At 54.8% G+C, this 22,858-nt stretch overlaps 8 protein-coding genes across 8 annotated transcripts; 4 read left to right on the top strand and 4 right to left on the bottom strand.

Moving 5' to 3' along the window:
* Positions 1-525: 525 nt before the first annotated feature.
* N7474_003422 (putative RING finger domain protein) lies at positions 526-1,994 on the top strand (the record flags this gene model as incomplete). The annotated part of the gene is made up of 4 exons (XM_057194837.1): positions 526-633; positions 700-1,217; positions 1,267-1,704; positions 1,763-1,994. 4 exons carry the CDS (start codon positions 526-528, stop codon positions 1,992-1,994), a joined length of 1,296 nt encoding a protein of 431 aa, XP_057056192.1.
* A 318-nt stretch (positions 1,995-2,312) lies between these two features.
* N7474_003421 (putative aminotransferase family protein (LolT)) lies at positions 2,313-3,827 on the bottom strand (the record flags this gene model as incomplete). Its single annotated transcript, XM_057194836.1, has 3 exons — positions 2,313-3,006; positions 3,059-3,653; positions 3,707-3,827. The coding sequence occupies 3 exons, from the start codon at positions 3,825-3,827 to the stop codon at positions 2,313-2,315; spliced, it is 1,410 nt and encodes a 469-aa protein (XP_057056191.1).
* A 753-nt stretch (positions 3,828-4,580) lies between these two features.
* On the top strand, positions 4,581-7,899 carry N7474_003420 (NRPS-like enzyme; the record flags this gene model as incomplete). The annotated part of the gene is made up of 3 exons (XM_057194835.1): positions 4,581-4,874; positions 4,924-5,328; positions 5,380-7,899. 3 exons carry the CDS (start codon positions 4,581-4,583, stop codon positions 7,897-7,899), a joined length of 3,219 nt encoding a protein of 1,072 aa, XP_057056190.1.
* A 253-nt stretch (positions 7,900-8,152) lies between these two features.
* N7474_003419 (uncharacterized protein) lies at positions 8,153-8,858 on the bottom strand (the record flags this gene model as incomplete). The annotated part of the gene is made up of 3 exons (XM_057194834.1): positions 8,153-8,311; positions 8,359-8,736; positions 8,787-8,858. The coding sequence occupies 3 exons, from the start codon at positions 8,856-8,858 to the stop codon at positions 8,153-8,155; spliced, it is 609 nt and encodes a 202-aa protein (XP_057056189.1).
* A 191-nt stretch (positions 8,859-9,049) lies between these two features.
* On the bottom strand, positions 9,050-10,208 carry N7474_003418 (putative alcohol dehydrogenase; the record flags this gene model as incomplete). Its single annotated transcript, XM_057194833.1, has 2 exons — positions 9,050-9,346; positions 9,399-10,208. 2 exons carry the CDS (start codon positions 10,206-10,208, stop codon positions 9,050-9,052), a joined length of 1,107 nt encoding a protein of 368 aa, XP_057056188.1.
* A 457-nt stretch (positions 10,209-10,665) lies between these two features.
* N7474_003417 (uncharacterized protein) lies at positions 10,666-11,469 on the bottom strand (the record flags this gene model as incomplete). Its single annotated transcript, XM_057194832.1, has 1 exon — positions 10,666-11,469. One exon carries the CDS (start codon positions 11,467-11,469, stop codon positions 10,666-10,668), a length of 804 nt encoding a protein of 267 aa, XP_057056187.1.
* Positions 11,470-12,414: 945 nt separating this feature from the next.
* N7474_003416 (GYF domain-containing protein) lies at positions 12,415-17,202 on the top strand (the record flags this gene model as incomplete). The annotated part of the gene is made up of 4 exons (XM_057194831.1): positions 12,415-12,512; positions 12,644-13,073; positions 13,141-16,819; positions 16,880-17,202. The coding sequence occupies 4 exons, from the start codon at positions 12,415-12,417 to the stop codon at positions 17,200-17,202; spliced, it is 4,530 nt and encodes a 1,509-aa protein (XP_057056186.1).
* Positions 17,203-19,654: 2,452 nt separating this feature from the next.
* On the top strand, positions 19,655-20,639 carry N7474_003415 (uncharacterized protein; the record flags this gene model as incomplete). Its single annotated transcript, XM_057194830.1, has 2 exons — positions 19,655-19,689; positions 20,477-20,639. The coding sequence occupies 2 exons, from the start codon at positions 19,655-19,657 to the stop codon at positions 20,637-20,639; spliced, it is 198 nt and encodes a 65-aa protein (XP_057056185.1).
* Positions 20,640-22,858: the final 2,219 nt, after the last annotated feature.

Below are 22,858 nucleotides of genomic sequence, written 5' to 3'. Positions count from 1 at the left end.
ACGGCGTTATTTCTTTTGTTTAACTATCTTGTCTTTCTTCTCTGTCACTCTACTCTACGCTACTCGCCCCTACGGGTGTGTGTGTTGCTACATAACTAACGAAATACCGAACTATCGTATATGCCTCTCACCGATCATTATAACATCGAAAACACGAAAACAAACCCCAAAAAAGGCATCTGATAGTTCTGATAGTGATTGGGCTGCCTTCTATTAGCCACGGCGTTGCCTCATGATCCACCGATTTGCCTGGACGCATCAACGTCATTCCTTCTTTCTCCGGTTCTTCTTCTTTTCTTTTTCAACCCAACCTCCCGATTCTCCCTCCGTTGGTTTTCTTTCACTTCGATAATGTACCTGGAGAGCATCATCTCGTCCCACCGACTCGTGTGCCACCCGAGCTAGTCCTCTTGAACCTCGGCCTTCTAATCAGCTTCGCATCTCAACTCTTATCGCGCCCCGCGGCGCGCGCCTGCACCACCCGCATTTGCACCACCGACACTCTCCACCTCTCACGATCCCACCATGTCTGAGACCGGTGACCGGATGTTCTGCCACGCCTGTGGCGGAGTCTGGTTACGAGATGAGAGCGGACTGACGTGCCCGCACTGCGAATCCGACTTCACAGAGATCGTACGACACCCTTAGTGTAGTTCCTTGTGGATTGTTTTTATTTTCTAACGCCTCTAATCTCTGCAGATTGAAATACCCCCGGAAGAAACCCACGATGATCCGCCAGAGCTAGAACCCATCGATCACACATCGCCACACCGTTTCAACCCACTAGACCCTCTAGCAGACCACAACCCATGGGCGCGGCCAGATAGCCCGGAACGGGGAGAGTACGGTGGCAGCTCCTTCGCCGGTGGTGGATCACCCACCTACTCCCGTCGCTTATATCGATCACCCGATGGCCGGTTCACCTTTAGCAGCACAACCATTGGCAGCGGATCTTCGCCACGCCAGGGAGGCGGGCAATCCAATCCTCTGGTTCCGATGATGGTGCGGAGCTTGGATATGATCTTCCAGGGTCTCGCAGAGACCTATCATCATCCGGGACGTCAAGGAGCGTCCGAGGATTCATTACATACGGGCTCGCCAGGCTGGGGCGAGTCTGACTCTCCCCGTGCAAGTGCCTCGCCTGGTGCAGAAGGCTTGTTCCCGCGTGATGCAAATGGTCCACAGCCTATGGCCCCGCCAGTGGGGAGTCTGGCCGAGTATGTTTCTTCTCTTGATATATGAGCCTCCTGGCTGATTTTCGTTCAGGCTGTTGGATGCTTTCCGGACAGACTTCGGGGCCACAAGGAGAGGTGGCGTCGGCGGCGCTCGCGTCATGACTGGCCCGAATCCTCTTGCGATCCTCTCGGCATTGTTCAATGCAGACCACAATGGAGACGCGGTTTACTCCCAGGAAGAGCTGGACCGGGTGATTTCACAGTTGATCGACCAGAATGTCAATGGTACGGCACCCCCACCGGCGTCAGGGACGGCAATCCAGAGTCTGCCAAGAAAGAAGATAGATGACCAGATGATGGGGACGGATGGCAAGGCAGAATGCTCGATTTGCATGGAGGCAGTGGAACTCGGCACAGAAGTCACCGTGTTGCCCTGCACGCATTGGTTTCATTTTCCCTGCATCGAGGCATGGCTGAACCAGCATAATACCTGTCCGCACTGCCGGCGGGGCATCGATTCTGCCGGAGGGTAAGTTTCAGAGCCGATATAGAGAAGGGTTCCTAGCTGACACGCATATCTTGAACAGAACCGGCGCAGGCACTAGCGAAAACCCGGTTGTCTTTCCAGATAGTCCTGAACAAGTGTCCCCTCAGCGACGGCGCAGCTCTATCTTGACTGTCCGCAGTGGCCGTTCTTCGAGGTCTGCCGAAGCCAGGGAGCCGGCCTCTCGACGGACCAGCCGCAGCGATAGCAACCAAGGTGGAGGTGGAGGGGGTATCACGGGCTGGGTTTGGAGCCGATTTGGTGGAAGCAGCTAAACCACTATCGTTGGGCCTCTCCTACTTTTCTACACGGGGTGGTACTGTCTTTCCCCTACATACTGGTTTCATTTCTTCGGTTCTGGTTCAGCGATTCAAGGTGTCATGGCTCATTTCTCTTTATCATACCCCTAGCAGCCTCCCTGCTGGTAACCAACCCCTTTGGAAATGGGGTTCTTCTCGGTGAGCTGCGCGGTCCTTGTACATATCCCTGTCTGTTATGAGATACAGTAACATGTCAATTGTAGTCATTCATGAAGGCATCCTCGCGTAATTAGTTAATTGATCTACTGTGGTTATATATCAAGCCTTCCCTGTCTAGTTCCGATACTCCCCCTTCGCAGCACGCTCACACAAATCCCGCAGAACACCACCCAGCCACTCGAAATCACTCTTCTCCAGATACACCTGAGCACTCAGCCGAACCCACAGCCACGGGCCGTGGGCAAAAGGCGGAACAAACGTCTTGTACTGATCCATGAGTGTACGCTTGATCCACCCCTCCACGAGGGTCGCATCTTCCTCGGAGAATGTGGCCAACGGCTCCGGTTGTTTCACCTGTTCCTCGCCGGAGGCAATAGCAATGGCAAGAGGCAGCCGGACCGTGGTCATGGTACACCTGCGCATATTGCTGATCTCGCCGGGCTTGAGATCCGGTTCCTGGAGCACATCCGTGCCCAGCGCGGCGGAGACGGCGTCGGCAGCTTCATTGGCGAGACGCTCGCAGTACGAGATGATGGCGTCTTCGCCGCCGCAGACTTCTGCTCGGAATTTCAGCGCCGCGGGCACGCACAGGTACGCCGAGTCGTCGCTGGTGGCGACGAATTCGAACAGTTCCTCGAACGGACTCTTTGTCACTGGTGCCTGGGGGTCTTTCAGGACCGAAGCTTTGGTCTGAGCTGATGTTGGCGCGGGAATGAACCCCCAGGAGGTTGGGAGGGTCGTCCGCATAAAATGCTGGTTGCGCTTGGGAACGTAGAGAACCGCTGCGCTGCGGGGGGTGTAGAGCCATCTATAAATGTAGGTTAGCCTGAGGCGGAGGTTCTTGACTGGGGATTCCATACTTGTGGCAGTTCGAGGTGAAAAAGTCAGGCTGCAGTTTGCTCAGATCCAGATGGATATTTCCAATGCCGTGAGCTCCGTCAATGACACTGAGGATCCCCTCTTCGCGACAGATCGCCGTGAACCGCTCAAAGGGGAAGCGGACGCCAGGGTTACTGACGATGGTATCAAAGACCGCCGCGCGGACCGTGAGCTTCTCAGCCTCACGGGCGTGGCGCACGACCTCGCGGAAGCGGCGCACCAGTTCATCCTCGGCAATGGGGAACTGAAAGGCCACTTTGCGACCCTGGACGCCGTTCAATTCATGCAGGGAGATGATTCCCCGCTCGACAGCCCCGTAGACGGGGTCAAAGTAGACGATGGCTTCATTGGACTTGAACGCGAGATTGTGCAGCACCGTCGCAACGCCCGTCGTGGCGTTCTTGACGAACACGCACTCATCCGTCGGGATATTCAAGAGCTTGGCTGTCGCCTCGCGAGCCGCGTCCAGGTATGAGACGTGCTGTTGGCGCACGTAGATATCTGGACTTGCGTCGGCGATATCCAGGAATTTGCGCTGGGCGGCGCCCACCACCGCTGGATGTGCGCCGAAGGAGCCTGGTCGGAGTTAATTAAGCATCTTCCGATCGATCTCGTGGGCGAGAACATACCGTGGTTGAGGTTTTTGTAGGCGGGGTCAAAGAGCCAATGCTTGAGCATGGGCTTGCCAAAGGGCGTCAATTGGTCTTTTGTCGTGTCGTTGATAGCCAGGTCGGCCATTGCGCGGTCCATGTTGATTGTCCCAATGGAATAGCAGTTCGAGGTATGAAGACGGCCAACTTGGCTGTGATCAATAGTCGTTCGAGGTGGTCTGCATGAGTCAGAACAAAGGTTTTCGGCCCTACCCGACGACAGCCGCGACCTCGTATCGACCCGGAAATGAAGGCTACTATGGTATGGGATCTATATGTTCAAGATCCAGTCCCATCATCATGGTAGTCCCTCCGGCTTAGCGCACCCCCAGCACATTCAGCCGACCTCGGCGCGCGGGATAAACGCCATGACAAACGTCAACTACGGCCCGGAATCTTACAGGATTATCGTTGGCCAAAACAAACCCATAAAATCGGGGGACGGACAGACAGGGAAAGAACCATTATGCCCCTCGGTTCATTATTGTACAGATCACTTGGTCAATTGTGATCAGTCTACTGTCAGGCTTCGGCTGTCAGAGCAGGGATACGGTGGGACCCGTTAGGCCAGACAATGGCGGGATCGGCAAATTACAATTTCGGCCAGGTTTGGCTAGTAGTGCGTAGCAGAAAGCTTTATCCTCGTACTTTCCTCGATGATTGGCGCCAGATATGTACAGTCGACTGTTAGCCCCGCTGCCTGAACGGCTCAGTTTATCACGAGCGAGTGAACCGGTAACCTGCGGGGGGCCTTGTTGCTCTACTTGACTTTATCATTGACCGCGGTGCCCACTCCATATGCCCGGTCCCTTTTACAATCGTTCCGTGTACTATATTGGATGTACTGTTTGCGATGTCACCGTCATCTACCTTTGATCCATGCGAAGAGCTGCTACCGACGATCGTGGACCATAATGCCGCGGTCCACCCGGACAAGGTGTACGCCGAGTACCCCCTCTCGCCCACCAGTTACGCGGAAGGATACCGCAAAATCACCCATCAGGACTTGGCAAATGCAGTCAATGGCATCGCTGCCTGGCTAATTGGGCACCTTGGTCCCGGCTCCGGCGAGAAACTGACCTATATCGGACCGAATGACCTCCGGTACCCTGCCCTGGCCGTTGGCGCCCTCAAGGCGGGCTATTGTGTAGGGATTATCGCTTCTCGACAAATATTGATACTGATAGAATCCCTAGATGTTCTTCACCTCGCCTCGGAACAGCATCGCCGGCCACGCGAGCCTCCTGAAACGATTACATTGCAAGACTCTGATCTCGCCGAGCCCGCGGCCGGCGCCCATCACGGCTATCGTTGAGGCGGTCGATGGGGTGCAGGTGCTTGACGTAGCCAGCGTGGACGAGCTTCTGGAAGAAGTGTTTCCTCATGTTCCATACGAAAAGACCCTCGCGACGGCAGGGGCAGAGCCACTGTTTGTTATTCACACCTCCGGGTCGACGGGGATCCCCAAGCCAATCATTTGGACAAACGCAGCCGGCGCGAGTGCCATGAGAATGACAGACCTGGAACCGCCGGAGGGTTACGAATGTCTGCATCGGATACAGAAGGGCAAGCGGCTGTTCATGATGTTCCCTCCTTTTCATGTGAGCAATCCCGGAGCAAAATGTCCGACCAAATACTAAATTCGCATGAAGGGCGCTGGTCTGGCCAGCCACTTGTTCAACGCTATTCCCTTCGGCACGGTGATGATCCACCTCGCAACCGCCGGCATTCCAAATGCTGCCGGCCTGGTCGAAGGACTGAAACAGACCCCCGCGGACGGGGCCTATATCGTTCCATCTATCATCTACGAACTGAGTCAAAGCCCAGACCTACTGGACTACTGCGCCAAGAACATTGAGATGATCATCTACGCTGGTGGGGACCTTCCACAGGCCATTGGAGACACAGTAGCGAAGCGGATCCCAGTGTACAACCAGTACGGTGCCACCGAGCTGGGCCTGCTCTCAATGGTGCTGTCTAACCGGGCAGTCGAAGACTGGGGCTATTCGGAGTTCCATCCTGACCAGGGCGTGGAATTTCGGCCTGTCACAGACGCACAGCACGAGCTGGTCCTGGTGAACCATCCCAACCGTGAGCGGCACCAGGTAACCTTTTTGATTGAGAATTTTAAGCAGCTGCAAGAATACAACTCTCGCGATTTATTTGTGCGGCATCCGGACCCCAAGAAACGGCATCTGTGGAGGTGGAATGCGCGCAAGGATGATATCGTTGTCTTTCTCAATGGAGAGAAGACAAACCCCATCACGATGGAACAGAACGTCACAGCGCGCAACCAGCGGGTCACCGGCGCACTGGTGGCCGGGGCACAGCGCTTCCAGGCTGCGCTGGTTGTCGAAGCCGCCACGGACGGCAAGGTCTTGACTCCGACTGAGCGTGCCGCGCTGCTAGAAGAAATCTGGCCTAGCATTGAGGACACGAACCAGGAGACACCTGCTCATGCGCGTATTGCCAAAACACATGTTCTCTTCACACATCCGGATAAGCCGTTCCTTCGTGCTGGAAAGGGGACGATCCAGCGAGCTGGGAGCTTGGCCTTGTATGAGGAAGAGCTCGATGCACTCTATCGGGAAGCTGAAACCGTGGCCGTCCAGCCTAATGGCGATACTGTGCATGGTCCTGGGAGGAATGCAGACCGCGAAGCTGTCAAGCAGTTTGTGTCGGAGACGATCGTCTCGTTGATGCGCTGGACCGACTTGAAGGACGAGGACAATATCTTCGTCCGGGGAATGGACTCCCTGCAGACCATCACTGCCGTCCGCATCCTCCGACATGGGCTCGAGATGGCTGCTATCTCGGTGCCATTGATCTATATGAAACCATCCGTCTCTGACTTGACAGATGCCATCATGGGACTCAAAGAGAACGAGCCTGTCGCAGCACGAGCGACCAAGGACAGTCGACTGCGAGAGAGATCGGAAATGCTCAAGCATTTCCAGGGCCAGATCGACCAAATCCCCAAGTCGACGCCTGCCACCCGCTCCATAGAGAAACATTCTGTGATTCTCACTGGCAGCACCGGTGTTCTGGGAACATACCTCCTCGACACACTCCTGAACAACCCATCTGTCGCTCACATCTACTGTCTAAACCGACGAAAGGACAGCCGCTCTGCGCAGCTCGAGTCCAACAAGACCTGCCATCTAAGCACAACCCTCGACTTCACGCGGATAACCTTCCTGACAGGGGATCTATCCAAAGAGCATTTCGACCTCCCGGCCGAAACATACCAGACCCTCCGCGATACCGCAACGATAGTCATCCACAACGCCTGGCCAGTCAACTTCAACCTGAGTCTCTCGTCTTTCACACCCCAGCTCCAGGGCCTCGTCAATCTACTCTCCTTCTGCGCCAGCGCAGCATCTCCTCCTCCCCGTCTCTTCTTCATCTCCTCCATCAGCTCGGTAATGGGCCACCACACCGAGTCTGGAATCATACCAGAAGACAACGTGGTCACTGACACTCCTGGTCCGAATGGGTACGCCGAGAGCAAGTACTTATCCGAGCAGCTACTCGCGCACGCCGCCAGCAAGCTATCCCTCCCGCTATCCTTTGCACGCGTGGGCCAGATAGCAGGCGCGGCAAGAAAGCCAGGCCTCTGGAACAGAGCCGAGTGGTTCCCCAGTCTGGCGCTCAGCTCGCGGCATATCGGCGCCATACCGGATGTGTTGGGTCCAAGCATGAATCGCATTGACTGGGTGCCTGTTGATCTGCTCTCAGAGGTACTAGCCGATCTGGCCCTGAATGAACGCGACGCGACTGGCTCTGTCGAGGTGTTCCACCCTCATAACCTGCACTCACAATCGTGGTTATCGATTCTGCCGGCGGTGCAGCAGGAGCTGTCTTCTGGGAGGGACAAGGAGCTGGAGATTATCTCCCTTGAGGAATGGATTGTGCGTGTTCGGAGGGATATGGAGGAGAAGGGTAGAGCTCAGGATACGGATTTGGAGACATTGCTCCGATTAAACCCGGCTGTGAAGCTGTTGGACTTTTATGAGGAGCTTGATGCTCAGAGTAAAGAACAGTCTTTGCAGGCTAATGTCTTCGACACATCTCGGACCGCGGGGTGTAGTAAGGCGCTGCGTGCTGTGCCGGCAATTGAAAAGGGGTGGATTGTGAAATGGATAGGAGAGTGGATGGATGCTTCGGAGTGAATAGTCCCAGATATATATGGCCAAATTGTGTTAGTCTCAGAAGTGAGTCTTGAAACCGTATTTTGAAACGATGAATGGATGACATTGTCTATTGTTCCTCCACTGGATAACAATATCACGGAGTACTGGTGTTTATTGCAGGCAAGGCAAAGAAAGTCAGGAACGCAAAGACCGTAGTTGACCGATAGAAAAAAGGTCAATGTGCTCAAAGTTGTGAAAAATCCCCATCATTCCGTCTCAACCTTGACCCCAGTTAGAGGGCACTGCTCTGCTCCACGGTCCGGCCACAGCACACGGGGAAGAATTTCGACCAGAACTCGTACACCTGGGGTCGTTTCTCCTTTTCGGTTACCAACCAGCGAGCAAACGGCGCTTCGGTCTGGAATGGGTTGGGGCTTCGATAGACAGCCACCTGAGACAGATTAGGGCATGGACTTCGAAACAGAAAGGACAACTCACCTCCTCATACCGCTTCAGCGCCTCATGGTACTTGTCCGAAAGACCAAGGCTCCAGAGGGCATCAATACGAATACGCCGCGCCGCAATGCTGTACGCCCGAGAGAGCAGATCCCGTTCCACGAACAAAGCATCGCCAACGGAGATCCCACCTGGCAACCTGAGGCATTGGCGTGTACACACCACCTCAATAAGACGAGTGAGCATGTCCGCTTCCCAGGTCTCGAGGAGCGGGTGGTGAAACGCTTTGATGTGTCGATGCAGAAGGAAGAGCTCGCGCTTCAGCCGAAGCGAGTTTACCTGCAGCTTTGCGACCTTGTGCTGGATATTGGAGTTGGTCGCTTGCATCATGGCGTGGGAGCGACTGTAGCGGTTCTGGGTCTATTTTTAGCGAGCGTTCTGTGGGTTATGCCTCTGGGGTTTATAGTTACGAAAGTTCCCTCGTAGTCCCGAGCCTGTGAGGGATCGTTTGGTAGGGGAACTGGGCCGCTGGTGCGGGACATGGTGTGAGGGAGTCGTGGATGAGATACTGAAGCTGGACGGGAGATCATGACGAGAAGGATGGATATACAGGGACAAGTAAAGAAAGGAGAGTAGCTGGTCTGTAATGAGTGTGTATTTCAACAGTGTTAACAGAGAGTGTGCTGTCTGGAAAGAGAAGCCTTAGGGTCACGACAAGAAGGCACGATCAGATCTACAGCTTGCTGGCCCCGGAGCTGCCGAATTCCACCACCAACTTGCCAAATTGCTTGCCCTGCTTCATATCCTCAAACAGCCCGTCGATTCCGGCCAGATCCTCCAGGTCCGTCTGCAACACACGCGACACCACCGGATGGATCTGGTGAGTCTTGACAAACTCCACCATCTCCTTGAACTCCTTGCGAGAGCCCATGGTCGAGCCTCGCACATCGATGTTCTTCAGCACTGCCTGCATTAGGAAGGGCATCTTGGGAGACACCGTCATGCCATACACAGAGAGCACACCACCCGCCTATTGATTGATGTTAACACCATCCCCCCGAATCGTTACAGATCAAACTCACCTTGAGTAACTTGGCGGCCTTCTCGATGGAATCACCACCGGCACCGTCGATAATGGCATCGAAGTTCTTCTTGCCCGAGGGCAGCATCCCCAGAAGCTTCTTGTCCCATCCTTCCTCTTTGTAATTGACACCCCCCTTGGCTCCCAACTGAACAGCCTTCTGGATCTTCTCCTCACTCGAACTCGTCACGAAGACATCAGCGCCTCTGGCAGCGGCAAACCTCAGGGCCATCAGTGCAACGCCTCCGCCAATGCCAGTCACTAAGACAGCAGCACCCTTGCCCGAGTTCCGCTCGCCCGCCTTCGACACGAGGGCCCGCCACCCGGTCAGTCCCGTCAGCGGCAAAGCCGCAGCTTCCGCATCGGAGAGGTGCTCGGGCACTTCTTCGACTTCTCCTTCCTCAATGGCGATGTATTCCTGCAACGTACCCTTGTCATAGACCTTGGTACCTCCCATAATGCGATAACCCGTCGCTTCTTCAGGTCCGTCCGGGGAGTCCTTCCAGCCCACGCCGGGGTTCAGAATCACCCGCTTGCCCTGCCATTTCTCCGGGTTCGAGACGTTGGGGCCCGCGCCAATCACTACACCCACGCCGTCGGCTAGCAGCGGCACATCGAATGTCACACCGGGGTAGAGGTGCTGGCGGAGGAAGAGATCCCGGTGATTGAGCGAGGCGGCCGTTAGCTTCACCAGCAGCTCTCCGCCCTGCGGCGATGGCTTGGGAACTGTGCGTAGTGACAGCGGGTAGTACACCTGCCCCGGTTTGCCGGGCTTGCCGTCAATGGGCGAGATATAGATCGCCTTGGACATTGTGTGTTCGGTGAGTGCTCGGCTACCGGTGCGGGGAATGTGGTGGTGCTTATCGATAATGAATGGAACCGGCAGGGTTGTGATGCTGAAGCTTTGGCACCCTGTGAGGAATTGTTGGAAAGGTGAGGATAAGACGATATCAAGATCTGAAACTGCGGGGGGTATGTCTGGGGTTCAGTGGTTCTTCCACGGTATGATATAATATAGGCTTCTCAGCCTCGGCTCGGTCCACGGGAAGGGAACAACTCCATTACTAATTGTCCAGATTAGTTAACTATCGACCCTCGGGAGCGACGACAACGATTATTGGAGGTTGGATGTCTGGTGAATAATGGGGATGTGAATTGCAGACAATAATCCTGCTCTCTATATGCAAAACATTTGGTTGGCTCTGAACCAGAGGATCCCAGGACAAACCAACAAAAACAGTACAACATTCATCGAAGATCTGCATCGGTCATCTCCTCCCATATCCCATTGCAGGCCGGTACGCCCACCACGAAGGGTAGTGGTGATGTGGGCATCGCGATTCGTCGGTGTCGCCGTCGCTGCCCGCTCCCACGTCCACCGAGATCTCGGACATCATGTCATCGTCAACGGAGTGGTATGCGACATCCGAATAGCAATCGCAGGTGCGAAAGAAGTTCGGACATCGAGCTTCCGTCTCTGCGTTTGAACGTCGTCTGCTTGAGCGCCTGGATCGGGCCATTTTGTGTCGGTGACTGTCATCCGAATGGTGCGGGCAAGGTACCGCAAGGACTGGAGATGCCGGGCAAGAGGCACCCTGATGATGATGATGATGCTCGCAACAATGCCCTTTAGGAGCCATGCAGCAACGGTGGTGCGGTGTTGCAGCTGAAGTCGCTGGCTTCGCCGGCGTATGAGCAGCCTTCAGGTGGTGGCCACAGCTACACTGTTCCTGGGCTTTGGCCTTTGCCGTCTTTTGGGTGGGCATGGGATCGTGATGGGCATGGTGGCATTGGCAGCGCTTCTTGGCCTTGTCGCAAACCGGACAATCGCTACCGCTCAAGGTACCGTGATGTTGGGCATGTTCATTGCATCCCTCACACCGACTGTGAGTTGCCTGCGCCGTTGTCGACTCGATCGAGGAGTCAGAGGAGCATCCTGCCAGCGACAAGGTATCTATATCGGGCACCCCGAGGTAGACCGGCCGGATGCGCTCGCCGTGCAACTGGCCTTTGTGGAGAGGCTTGCCTTTCCAGTACCAGGAGAAGGGGATGTCGCGGGTTGCATACTTCATAGTTTCAGACAGAGGGGTGTGCCTAAGTCTTTTGGCGAGAGGACAATGGGAGCTATATGTAAGTGGGATTGATGTCTTGTAGAACCGATCATGGTGATTCCTGTCTAACCCCAAGTCCGTATCAGAGTGGCACGAGACCAGAGGAAGCATCCGCCGCACAGTAGCACATCATCAAAGAGAGATTCCAGTCCGAATCTAGAGCGGAAGACAACAGGAGAAAGGGATGCGAGCTGCAGGTACCCCAGGCCGGCATGTCTCACGCTCCGTCTTTGTTGGGGCGTGCGGCAAGGGCTGCGGTGTTGATGGTGAAGCAAAGGAAAAGAAACACGTCCAAACCCACACAGCCAATCACGGGAAGGGCGTGTGTGTGTGGCGGGAGATACATCTATCCGGTTACTACCACGCTCATGCATATGTTTGTCTCTGCCAGATGGCTTTGTGGGCGACCAGGATCAGAGTGTGCTTGTATGCATGTCGGGAAAGTCACTGGTACTTGTTGTCTGGCCTGCTCGTCATACATTGTGCGTGTATGGAATACCTCTGTAATAGCCAGTACACGATCCCGCCCGCCAACGCGTGCCAGGGTTTGTCCACAATACTCCGTATTTACCGTACTGCCACGGCCTCCGCCAAACCCAATTTTGCTCTCTCAAGCGAAAGACTCTCTCTTTCTTCTCTTGCTCGATAGCCTGTCGCGTTTCTTGCATTCCGTTTTCCACCATCTCGTCTCCCTCCCTCCCCGCCAGCTCGTCGAACGATTGACCATCAGCGAATCTTGCTATCTTCTTCTCTTCCTTTCTTCTTCCCTTTCGTGTCTTGCGTCAACCCTCCGTTCGCAGCCACACAACTCCCAAAACCTCCAACCTCCTCAACAAGGTCTCGCGACGAACGATTGTCTTTTGTGGGGGATCAACAATCCACCTGTAGCATCCTCCGTTTCTCATAATGCCAACACCACTTCCTTCGAGTTTTGCTTCGGCCGCTGCTGGCAACACCCAGGACGCCAGTAGACGAGGGGACGGCTCCTCTGCCAGTGGAGAATGGTATGCAACTCTCGCCCTGTCTTCGCAGATGACTGGATGTCAGCTGGTCACACGACACCAATCTGGCCGTTTCTTCATCTGCACCTTTATTAAAGACGAGAATGTCTAATTTGCTTTTTCATGAGCTTTAGGTCCCGAACCCGCATGAACGGAGCCACCCAGACATTCCGTCGTCCGTCCGGTGCGACGAACCCTTCTCACCACCGCGAGAGCAGCCAGCCGGCCTCAGCTTCGACTCCCACTGCCGCCGGAGCGTACATCCCTCCCCACATGAGCTCAAATCCCTTGTCCGGCACGCTGCGCAACGGTGAAGCTCGGTACTCCAAGGAGCAACTTCTAGACTTCTATAAGGTGCAGCGGGAGACTGGATCCTTGGGCAAGAACGTGGAGGAATATTTCGTCGCCGACTGGGACCCTCAAATGGTGACACCTGCGGCGAACGGGGCGTGGGGGAAACGGGACGACCACAAGAATAGCTCCACTGGACCCGAGGTCTGCTGGGATCATGAGGGTCAGGTCGAGCCCCTGGGGCTTACGGAGATGACGGACGATGAGAAAGAGGTTGGTCACGTCCTTGGCTTTTTCTTCCTTGCCTTTCATGCTAACCCGGAGTTTCTTTACCCCACAGTTGTTCTCTGCCTCCGTCAACTCTCCTCTGAAGCCGCCACCGTCAAGTGCCTCCAAGGAACCCGCCGCTCCTGGAGTGGGAGGCCGCAAATCCTCCATCTCCTATACCCAGGGCCATATGAATAACTACAATACCTCTTCACCGACCACGGGGCGCCCTGGCCCCCGACGCCGCGAAACGAGCGAATCCACGGGCAACCCCATGTCTCCTACCGCCGGGTCAAACTCTCGCTTCTTCCGCGAAGAGGCCAGTACCTCCACCCCGCCACCTGCTCTCCTGCGCCGCAAGACAGATTTTCGAGATGCGCCAACTGCGGACAAGGCGAAAGATCCAACCGGCCGGGAGGGGGGCCCAGATGCTCCCTATGGGTCTTTGAAACGCAGTACCACCAACCCCTTGGGTGCAGGTGCCAGCGGGTCGAGTTCCCCTTGGGGAACGGCCTCGCAGAATGCGAACTTCTCCCCCATGGGCGCATTTGGAGCTTTCTCTCTTGGTGGTGCCAGCGCGACCCAGGCGGCCCCGGCCGAGAAAAAGGCAGGATATGGCAGTCTGCGCGGGGAAAGCAGGTTCAAGGGCCTGCTTTCCAAGGATAGCTCGGAGGACATCGCTGGGTCGGCAAAGGACAAGCCTTCGCTGAGCAACCTGGAACGACTCACTGAGAACGACAGTGGCAGCCGCTCCCAGTCGCCCTGGGGGGACGCTGTCAAGACCCGCACCGGCCGCAGCGACACGAATCCGTTCGAGGAGGGTCGCAGTGGAAGCGCCGCCCTTGGCGGGTCTCAGGATGTCGAGGCACCTCCCCAGGTGGCGGATCATGGTTTTGGCGCATTTGGCATGACCTCCAGCATCCCCGGTTTCCGCGAGTTGATGCAAAGCCAAGAGAATTCACGCAATCCAACTCCCAGTCTCCTCCAAGGCCACGAACCCACCAGCCCGACCAACACGAACCCCTTTCACAGCCCGCACGGCGATCGACAAAATGCGGAGGACGTGGATACTGACGGGTCAGACATTCAGCATTCTCAACACGCGGGCTTGAGTGGTCTCCGTGACACCTCCAATCCGTTTGGTTCGATGAGACGCGTTGGATCCGGAATGGACCTTCCCACCGTCGATCGCAGCCAAAACTCCAGCGCCAACGCGAACCGTGGCTTTTCGGGGCTTGGTGGCCTGGGTGGTCTCCCTTCTCTGGGGACATCCTCCGGTTGGCCATCCAGTGGTGCTGTCGGTACCCCGACTCGCGAACGTTCCGCGTTTCCGGGCGGCTTTGGTGATCCGATCTTTGGTTCCATGGGCGATCTGCCATCTCCCAGCTTAGCGAACCTTGGGGGAGGAGGTCTTTTCAGTCCACATGCGGGCGTTGCTGGCTCCGGCAGTATCGGACGATCGAGCAAGCTTGGCGCCCTGTTCTCGACCATGCAGGACGAGCAAGGCATGCCAGACATTGGCGAGATGGATGACGGACAGCAGGTGGACAAGCAGGCGAGTCAAGCTGGTTCCAACTCTGCGTCGGAGACCCCCGTTTCCAATCTTGGTGCTATCCCAGCCAACATGGCCGCCCACGATGTACCAAGTCAGACGCCTGGTGGAACCATGTCGGCTGCTCAGCAGCGGATGATGGTGATGCCCGATCGAATGCGCTGGATCTACCGCGATCCCCAAGGAAACATCCAGGGACCCTGGACAGGTCTTGAGATGCACGATTGGTTCAAGGCGGGTTTCTTCAGCCCCGATCTGCAGATCAAGAAGCTCGAAGATCCGGAGTTTGAGCCTCTTGCGCAGTTGGTACGACGCATTGGGAACTCTCGCGAGCCATTCCTTGTGCCGCAGATTGGTATTCCTCATGGCCCAGATCCCACCGGCGGAACGCAGTGGACTGCCAACAGCACCGCGGGCAACGCTCAGCCACCATTCCCTGGCAGTTTCCCCAGCTTTGGCACTACCTTGACGGCTGAGCAGCAAAATGCATTGGAGAGGCGAAAACAGGAAGAGCAGTACCTTATGGCGCGGCAGAAGGAGCATCTCGCTCAGCAGCAAGCTATAATGAAGCAGATGCACGTCCCAGGTGCTCCTCCTTCCCTGCAGCCCCAGCTCCAGCATCAATCCAGCGCGCACAGTCTTCACAGCCAACCTAGCTTTGGCAGCATCACCTCCCCGGTCGGCTACCAACCATCTCCGATTCAGGCCCCTCTGCAACAGCAGCAGCAAACCCAGCAGGGAGTCCCTGGCTTCTTTGATGCGGCCGGCTCTATCAGACAGGGCGGTGGATTGCCTAATGTCGGTCCGGGAATGCTTGGAACGGAACTCGGTGGCAGTCAGGATCAGCTCCCAGCCCTACTCGATCGCCTGAACGTGGGTCGCCAGGACCCATTTGCCTTTGGAAGTCCTACTTCGTTTGCTGCCCGTCAGCCTGACAACTTCGTCCAGTCCCAGCAGGTTGCGTCGATGCTTCAGGACCGCGCTCAGCTGCATCAAGAGCAAGAGCAATTTGACAAGGCGAATTCCAATGATCCGTTCGATCAGCAAGCACGCGAGGAACGACTTCGCCAATTCCATGCTCTCAGAGCTCAAGAAGGCGAGCTCGGTGGTCTTCCTACTCATCCTGCCGGGGCAGCCACCCAACAGCAACTTGAAGCTGAAGCTGCCGCTGGCTCAGAAGTGGCAGCTCAACAACTCGCTGAAGCTGGTGTTGCACCCCCTCTAACTCTCACCCAGCAGGTCCAGAAGACTGCATCCGCTCAGCGGCAGCAGCAGGAGGAGGAGCAGGCACAAGGGCCTTCTGAGTCGGCCTGGGGAACCATTAAACAAGACCATGCGATGCCTCAACCGTTCCCTCCACCGCCCTCCGCGTCGCCTCTGCCCGCGCCTGCCGCGCAGCGCAACCGCCAATACGTGGCTGAATCTCTAGCTGCAGGTTCCCGTTCCCAGACTCAGACTCCCGTTGACGCTCCGGCTACCTCTGTCGCCCCGTGGGCCAAGGAGACTCATGATTTGCCCAAGGGTCCGTCTTTGAAGGAGATCCAAGAAGCCGAAGCTCGCAATGCCGCCCAGCGTGAGGAGATTGCCGCTGCCGCGCGCCGTGCTCAGCTACTCGCCGAACAAGAGCGTCTCAGTCAAGTCCAAGCTCAGGCCGCTCCTGGTCTCCCCTCGTCCGCCAACTGGGCCAGCGCCGGATCACCTGCAACCCCGACGTCTGCTGGTTCCGTGTGGAGTAGCAAAGCTCTTCCCGTGGCAACCAACACCGCCACCAAGAAGACTCTCGCGCAGATTCAGAAGGAAGAGGAGGCTCGCAAGCAGCGCCTGGTTGCTGCCGCGGCCTCTGCGGCCCAGACCGCGACTCCTAGCCCTCCCATGTCCGCTGGCAAGCGGTACGCTGACCTCGCAAGCAAGGCCCCTGCCCCTGTTGCTCCCGGCGCCGTGGCCTCCTCTGGAGCCTGGACTACTGTCGGCGCAAGCGGCAAAGCCAAGGCCCCTCCCAATGCGCCGCTTGGCCCGCGCTCCGTGAGCGGAACTGTTCCTATCGCACCTGCTGTTGCTGCTGCGAAGGTCCGCCCTGCCGCTGGCACTCGCACTGTGACGACTGGGAGCCTGCCGCAGTCCAACTCCAGCAAGGCCGTTGAGGAGTTCACCAAGTGGGCGAAGCTGGCACTGGGCAAGGGGCTGAACACGAACATCAATGGTGAGTCTTAATCGATCATGATTTGTTTATATGTAGTACTAATGCGTTACTTCTTTATAGTCGACGACTTCGTCCAACAACTACTCTTCCTGCCTGCCGAGACCGAGATCATCTCTGATTCGGTCTACGCCAACTCCCAGACCTTGGACGGTCGCCGCTTCGCCGAGGAATTCATCCGTCGCCGCAAGCTCGCCGACAAGGGTATCGTCGACGCTGTCTCCCCGGGTGCCTTTGGCGAGCAGAAGAACGGCGGCGGCTGGAGTGAGGTCGCTAAGAAGGGCTCCACGGCGAGCATTGCTGCCGCTGCTGCTGCTGCCCAGCGCGAGGAGGAGAGCAGTGCCGCATTCAAGGTCGTTGCGCCCCGGAAGAAAGGCAAGCGGTAAACGGAGGGTGTGTGCGCATTGCAATTTATTTTACGAAGTGCGTTGGGATGGGGAGGTTGAAACTCGTTGCATTTCTGCTTTGAACGGGAGGGTATCTTTGAACTATTTGCCATCTCCATTTATCCTGCGTGGATAGATACGAGCCATTTTTGTTTTTTTGTTTTTTTGGCTATATCCTGCGCTGTATGAGTATGTGTCTCTGTCTGTGACTGTACCAACATCAACAACCACATTTAGCAACTACTTAGCGACCTGCAAATGCATTACTACTGGACTACTGTGTGTACTTGTTTCTAAAAGTGTGCTCAGGCCACCTGCCAACTAGACAGTTTCCATTCTCCCGATTCCTTTGTTGGTCGAGGATCACGTAGTTCACCGCTGATGGATGCGGCTGCGCCTCAGCATGAGAGTACGATGTTACAGTACCAAGTTAATGCTCACCGCACTCACGCAGCTTATCGTCGAGGAGAGAATAGAGTTTGTTCTCTCTAAGAATAGCATTGCATATGAGACTAGGATGAGATGAATGAGACCAGTCAGTCAGTCTGGGAAGCCTGAAGTGAGCTGAACTGACTGATCTGGCTTGATTGATTCCTGGTTCATGCCTATGCTCGGTTAGATCGTGTACACCCATTTGATAACTGTGCGTGTATTAACTAGTTACTCGCTTCTTGGTGTGTTCGCTTGGACGACAACTCCGTGTCCGTGTCCCGGTCCATCCTCTCGTCCGTCTCCACCTCGTGGCAAGAGAGAGAAGCGAAAAGAAATTCTCCGAGGCACAGGATCAACAAGCACGGATGTAATCCCCTACTCTCTCTGGTCCTCCCGGATCTGGTCTCCGAAAGGGGCCAATATGCCTTGGTCGTATGGTATTTTTAATTAGTCGTTCTTGTCTATTGTTCGGTTAATTTTTTTTTTAATTGTGGTTGCCTACACACTTGGCAGGAGTGGGAATCAAGAGAAAAAGTCAATTGTCCCCTATCCATTAATTCAGTACTCCGTAGTAGTGCAGCAGAACCAAAAGAGGCAAGAAAAAAGTGGGCTTGTTCGCTTGGTCTCGGGTCCGAAAAAAGAACTGAAGTCAATGATGGTCTCCATTATTATTTTTGGGGCAACCCAAGAACCAAACCAAACCAAACCAAACAACCAGCAGCAGCCCGCCCGCCCGGTGCGGAATAGTTAGCAGACGGAAGCTCAGGGAACCACATGGAGAATGAATCGGAGGCTGATCGCTCCCGAGGTCCCGACGGAAGAATTCCCCACTGATCCTAGTCCGGTTCGAGGCAAGTGTACACAGGACATGCATGCTCTTGGGAAAAGACAGGGGTTATCCCCGTGGCTCGTTCATTTCTACTATCGATCTGAAAACTCGAAAATCAGCACATTATTATTACACTGTGGTAAATAGGAAACAAGGCGAACAGGAGTTCGACGTCAGCTTTGTTGCAGATAAACAAATCCACGGTCGGCGCTGGCGCTACCGATCAATCTGAAACGGCCGTATAGAGACGATGGTTTCAAGCGCGGATGATCAAGGCGATCGTTGCGGGTTTCTTTTAGGGATTGAGAGGGTCAAGAGCAGTGAAGAATTACTGATATTATTCTTCCAGAGTCAGTGGTGTTATAAAGCGATTGTTCTGAGTGTCTATTCGGCGTTTTGTATATGTGGTGATGTAGTTGTGCTGGATATATATCGTGGGGGCCACGAGGTGGACGAACCCCTCTGTCAACGATAAACAATAGTTTCAACCCTAAAGCCTACAACGAAAACCACTGAAATCGTATGAGGCAAGACTTCCGTCCTACAATCCCGTCATTTATTCTCAAAAAAAGGTTTCCGGACTCCGTCCGCTCAAGATCCCTATCTGAATCAGATCGACGTGGCACAAACGTGCAGTTGCGAAAGATAGACCGATGATCGGTCTCACTTCCCCTGACCCCGAGTTGAGCCTGAGGGGAAAAGAGACCGAGAGGACACCGTCTCTACAGCCCTAGCGAGGAAGGTGGCTACGTACCATTCCTCCAGCTCGCTGGTCAAGCATTTACCCGCTTGAATAATTGTTTCTTTTACCATCATGTGTCAGTTCAGCTCCACGATACCACGCATGAGGATCTACAGTAGATGAAGTTACCAACACCACGAGTAATGGAGTGGCCATACTTATCCCCGTGCCGATACGCCAAGTCTCTTCAGTGAACTAACCACTGTGTATACTCCGTACATACAAGGATTATTTTCAGTTTGCGCCGCGTGCTACATCCAAGTGCGTATGCGATCACCAACACCAGCGCAGATCGGGCATCATCCAAGGTTGGCCGACTTGCCCGAACATGGGTCTTCCAACGGGATTGGTCTGACCTACCTGACCTCCTCCCGCGCGATCTTCATCGTTACTGAGACAGGCGGGTGGCTGTGAAGTTGGGAACCAGCGTGCTGGAGACTGGCACCGTGATGATCGCTTTGGCGGGAGCACAGAGACAAGGCTGGTTGGTCCTTATTCCGCCCCCGCCCTAAACTAAAATGTCAAGCGAATAGAGATTCAGAGCAATGTGAGAAAGTGAGACCTGCCAAGTGGACGGGTCAGGGACACGGCAAGATTCATAGAGTGCGCGGTTCAGTTGATGATTATGGGCGCGGACTTCTCAGATATGCTTGCTCGGCGCTACAGAATAGTATCTTTGACTCAATGCTCGCGGTAGACGGTGAACATGCTGCCAGTAGGTAAACTAGACGAGCGGAATGCTTCCAAAAGGTCACAGAACATGGAGGAAGACTGCCATCATCTGTTCGGTAGATGGGACGGGTAGACATCCGGCCTAGCAGCGTGGCAGAGGCGCAGGGGCCCACTAGGAGCAGGAAGGAAGGAAGGAAGCTACAGTAGCTACCTGCTGTATGTAGCAGCTAAGGGCAGCTAAGAAGAACGGAGCTAGCTCACAGATACCGGGGGATTGCTAAATACGGTGATTTGCTCGTTTCGCCAGTTCAGTGCAGAGCGTAGAGTTAAAGCTAAGACGGCGGCGCGACCAAGCGAGAAATCTGACAGCGCTGAGTGGTTCCTGCGATTAGTTAGAGTATGCTAGGGAGATCCAGTGGACGAAAAACTGGGGGCCACTATTGCCAGACCACAGGTTGTGGCGGAGAAACCACTTGCAAGCTATGAACAGCTACCGTTAATGGTAGGTCCACAGCTCGGGGGACTTCCACTAGTACGCACTGCAAAACCCCATGTGGGCATTAAAGCACCTCGCAGGACACAGAGAGCACGGGCTGAAGCACGGGGGATGTGGTCTGTCGCTGCAAGGGCTCTCTCTCCAGCGGGTTCACCTTCATCTCGGGCCAATCTCCATTACATCGTGATGCAAGCAAGGTTCTTGCTTTCTTTCTGATTCTCATGACCAATGGTGACTCCTACCCCGAGGAGAGAGATACAGGCTAATCAATGGAGTTCGATGAGAGCAATAGTGGATTTAATAATTAATTAATCAATCATGCAGTGGAGCAGGAAGAGCCGGCACCAGCCGGGCACAGTGGGAAATCCGGAGCACGGCTCCAACAGGGGTGGACGTCCGAAGCAGTGAACAGTAGTGCCCGACCTGGGATTTCCCTGGACGCCGGTGGAATTCAAAATGGTTCGCAAACGAATCGGGCACTTTTCTGTGTTGGCCGATGGGCTCCGCCTGTGGATCCCGGAAGCCGGTTGTCAACGGCGGAGATAGGGGGAATTTTTTCTTAACCCTTTGGGTCAATCCAGAGAGACAAACGCTATGTCCGTGACTATTCGTTTTATTTGATTTCAAGGGATAAAAATGAGGGGTGATTTGAGGTTAAAAACACTCCTTGCTGGGTTTAATTAAAGGTGGTTGGGGAAGCATGATGAGCGTTTGATCGTCTTCGGGGCCTACGAACCCCTAAGCTTTGATATGATCGCTGATCAATCAGCGCTCCACTGGCGCTCGAACCCGACAACCGAACAATGGCTCAGGGAAATCACCAACTCCGTGCTATCCACCACGGGTGACAGTCTCAACGTGGTAAAATCACGGAGGTTAGCGATGCTGGTCTCCTTGCACGAGTTCCGTACGCACAGCACATCGTGGTGGCTGGGGATCTCTGCACAAGGGATATGCATCCCAGCCGTTGTGGTCGGAACTCTCCCGAGCGATTGTATTTCCTCCAGTGAGGGAGGCATGCGGTCCTTGCCTGATGCCTGAGAGACTCGAGGGAAATAACCTACAAACTAATAATAATTCCCCTGATCACCAGCAAACCGGGGTGGATCGGCAGGGCTGATGCGGTCAGAAATGGTACTGGTATAGTAGTCACACTGGTTTTTTTTTTCTTTTGTTGTTGTTGTTGACGTGTTTTTTTATTTTTCTTTCCAGAAGGGGGCTAAGGTCGCATTGCAGAGTGATAGTGATCACCGACACGATGATACCCTGCTAAGTTTAGCTCGAGTCAGATGATCGCATGATGACGGCAAGCCCTAAGTAGGCTATAATACCGTGAATAGTACCGAGGAGTACAAACCCTAACTAACAAAGTGTAAAAGTGGTACCGTCGATAACATCCATCCCAAGGGTCGGCAAGTGTGATCCGATCCAAGTGCACGATCGGGCGCGCGAAAAAAGGAGCTGCAAAGCGTGCAGAGGATTGGCCGCCGCGATGACCCGATTGGGAATAACCTTGGATACTAAATATAACTAGCGCCGCAGCTGATGATTGGCTTAGCGGAACATGGATTATTCGAGCAAAGTCTGTGCCCGCAATGAAGTCAGCAGTCCCCAAGCAAATAATCCCTGGCTGTTCCCTCTCCACTTGGATGAGCGGCGCAGCCCGGTGGGTGGTGATGTACTGTATAGGAGAGAAAAGAGAGAGCCCGTATTTTGGTCCCTTCGGACACCCCGTAAACCCACTCGGAGCATGCACCGTATTGGATACTTCATCCAAGGTTCATCTACCCGATCAGCTTTTCTTTGTTAGAGGACCACGTACATGTGGTGAAGACAGCCGTCAGCAGCAGCCTCGAGGGACAAGTCAGCATCGTGATCGCCCTGCATTATAATTGGAACTCTCGCAGCCAACCACCGGGTCCGACGCGAAGGGCTGAGAGTTAGGACCCTGGGCCGTGTGTCACTTGAGATCGTACCACCGGTGTGAAGGATGTGGGCAGTACCCGTCCTAACCCGAGTCCCCAGTTCCCAAGAAATCAGCTGTGCATCCCCCGCCACGATCATTATTAGTTAGTTCAGGTATTGGCAGTGTATGTAACAAAACACCGCTAAACCAGTTAGGCCGGACTTTATGGGACTATGCTAATAATAATACCCTCGCATCATATATTATTATCGCCCTCGTTACTTTTTACCCTGGTCCCTTTTCTTCCTTACTTCGATTCCTCTTGACTTCCTCGCCGCTTTTCCTCCTCCTCTCTCCTCCCCCTTCCTCCTCTCTCCATCTGACAAGACCAGTCATTATTATGACTTGATTGTCCACATTCGCTCACCACCACACCACCCACGTTCGCTCTTACGCTCGCTACCTGCCGCCACGAGAACCACGTTCGCTACGTTTGTTTGACCATTTTAAAAAATCAAAAAAGAGAAACACGAGAAGCGAGGAACACTGAAACACACGGTCCATTATATCCGGATTATT

Source organism: Penicillium riverlandense, assembly GCF_028828495.1.
Source record: "Penicillium riverlandense strain IBT 135883 chromosome Unknown utg000002l_segment0_segment0, whole genome shotgun sequence".
NCBI classification, from domain to species: Eukaryota; Fungi; Ascomycota; class Eurotiomycetes; order Eurotiales; family Aspergillaceae; genus Penicillium; species Penicillium riverlandense.
The sequence above is the reverse complement of the archived record's forward strand: the minus strand, read 5'-3'. Positions and strand labels throughout refer to the sequence as shown.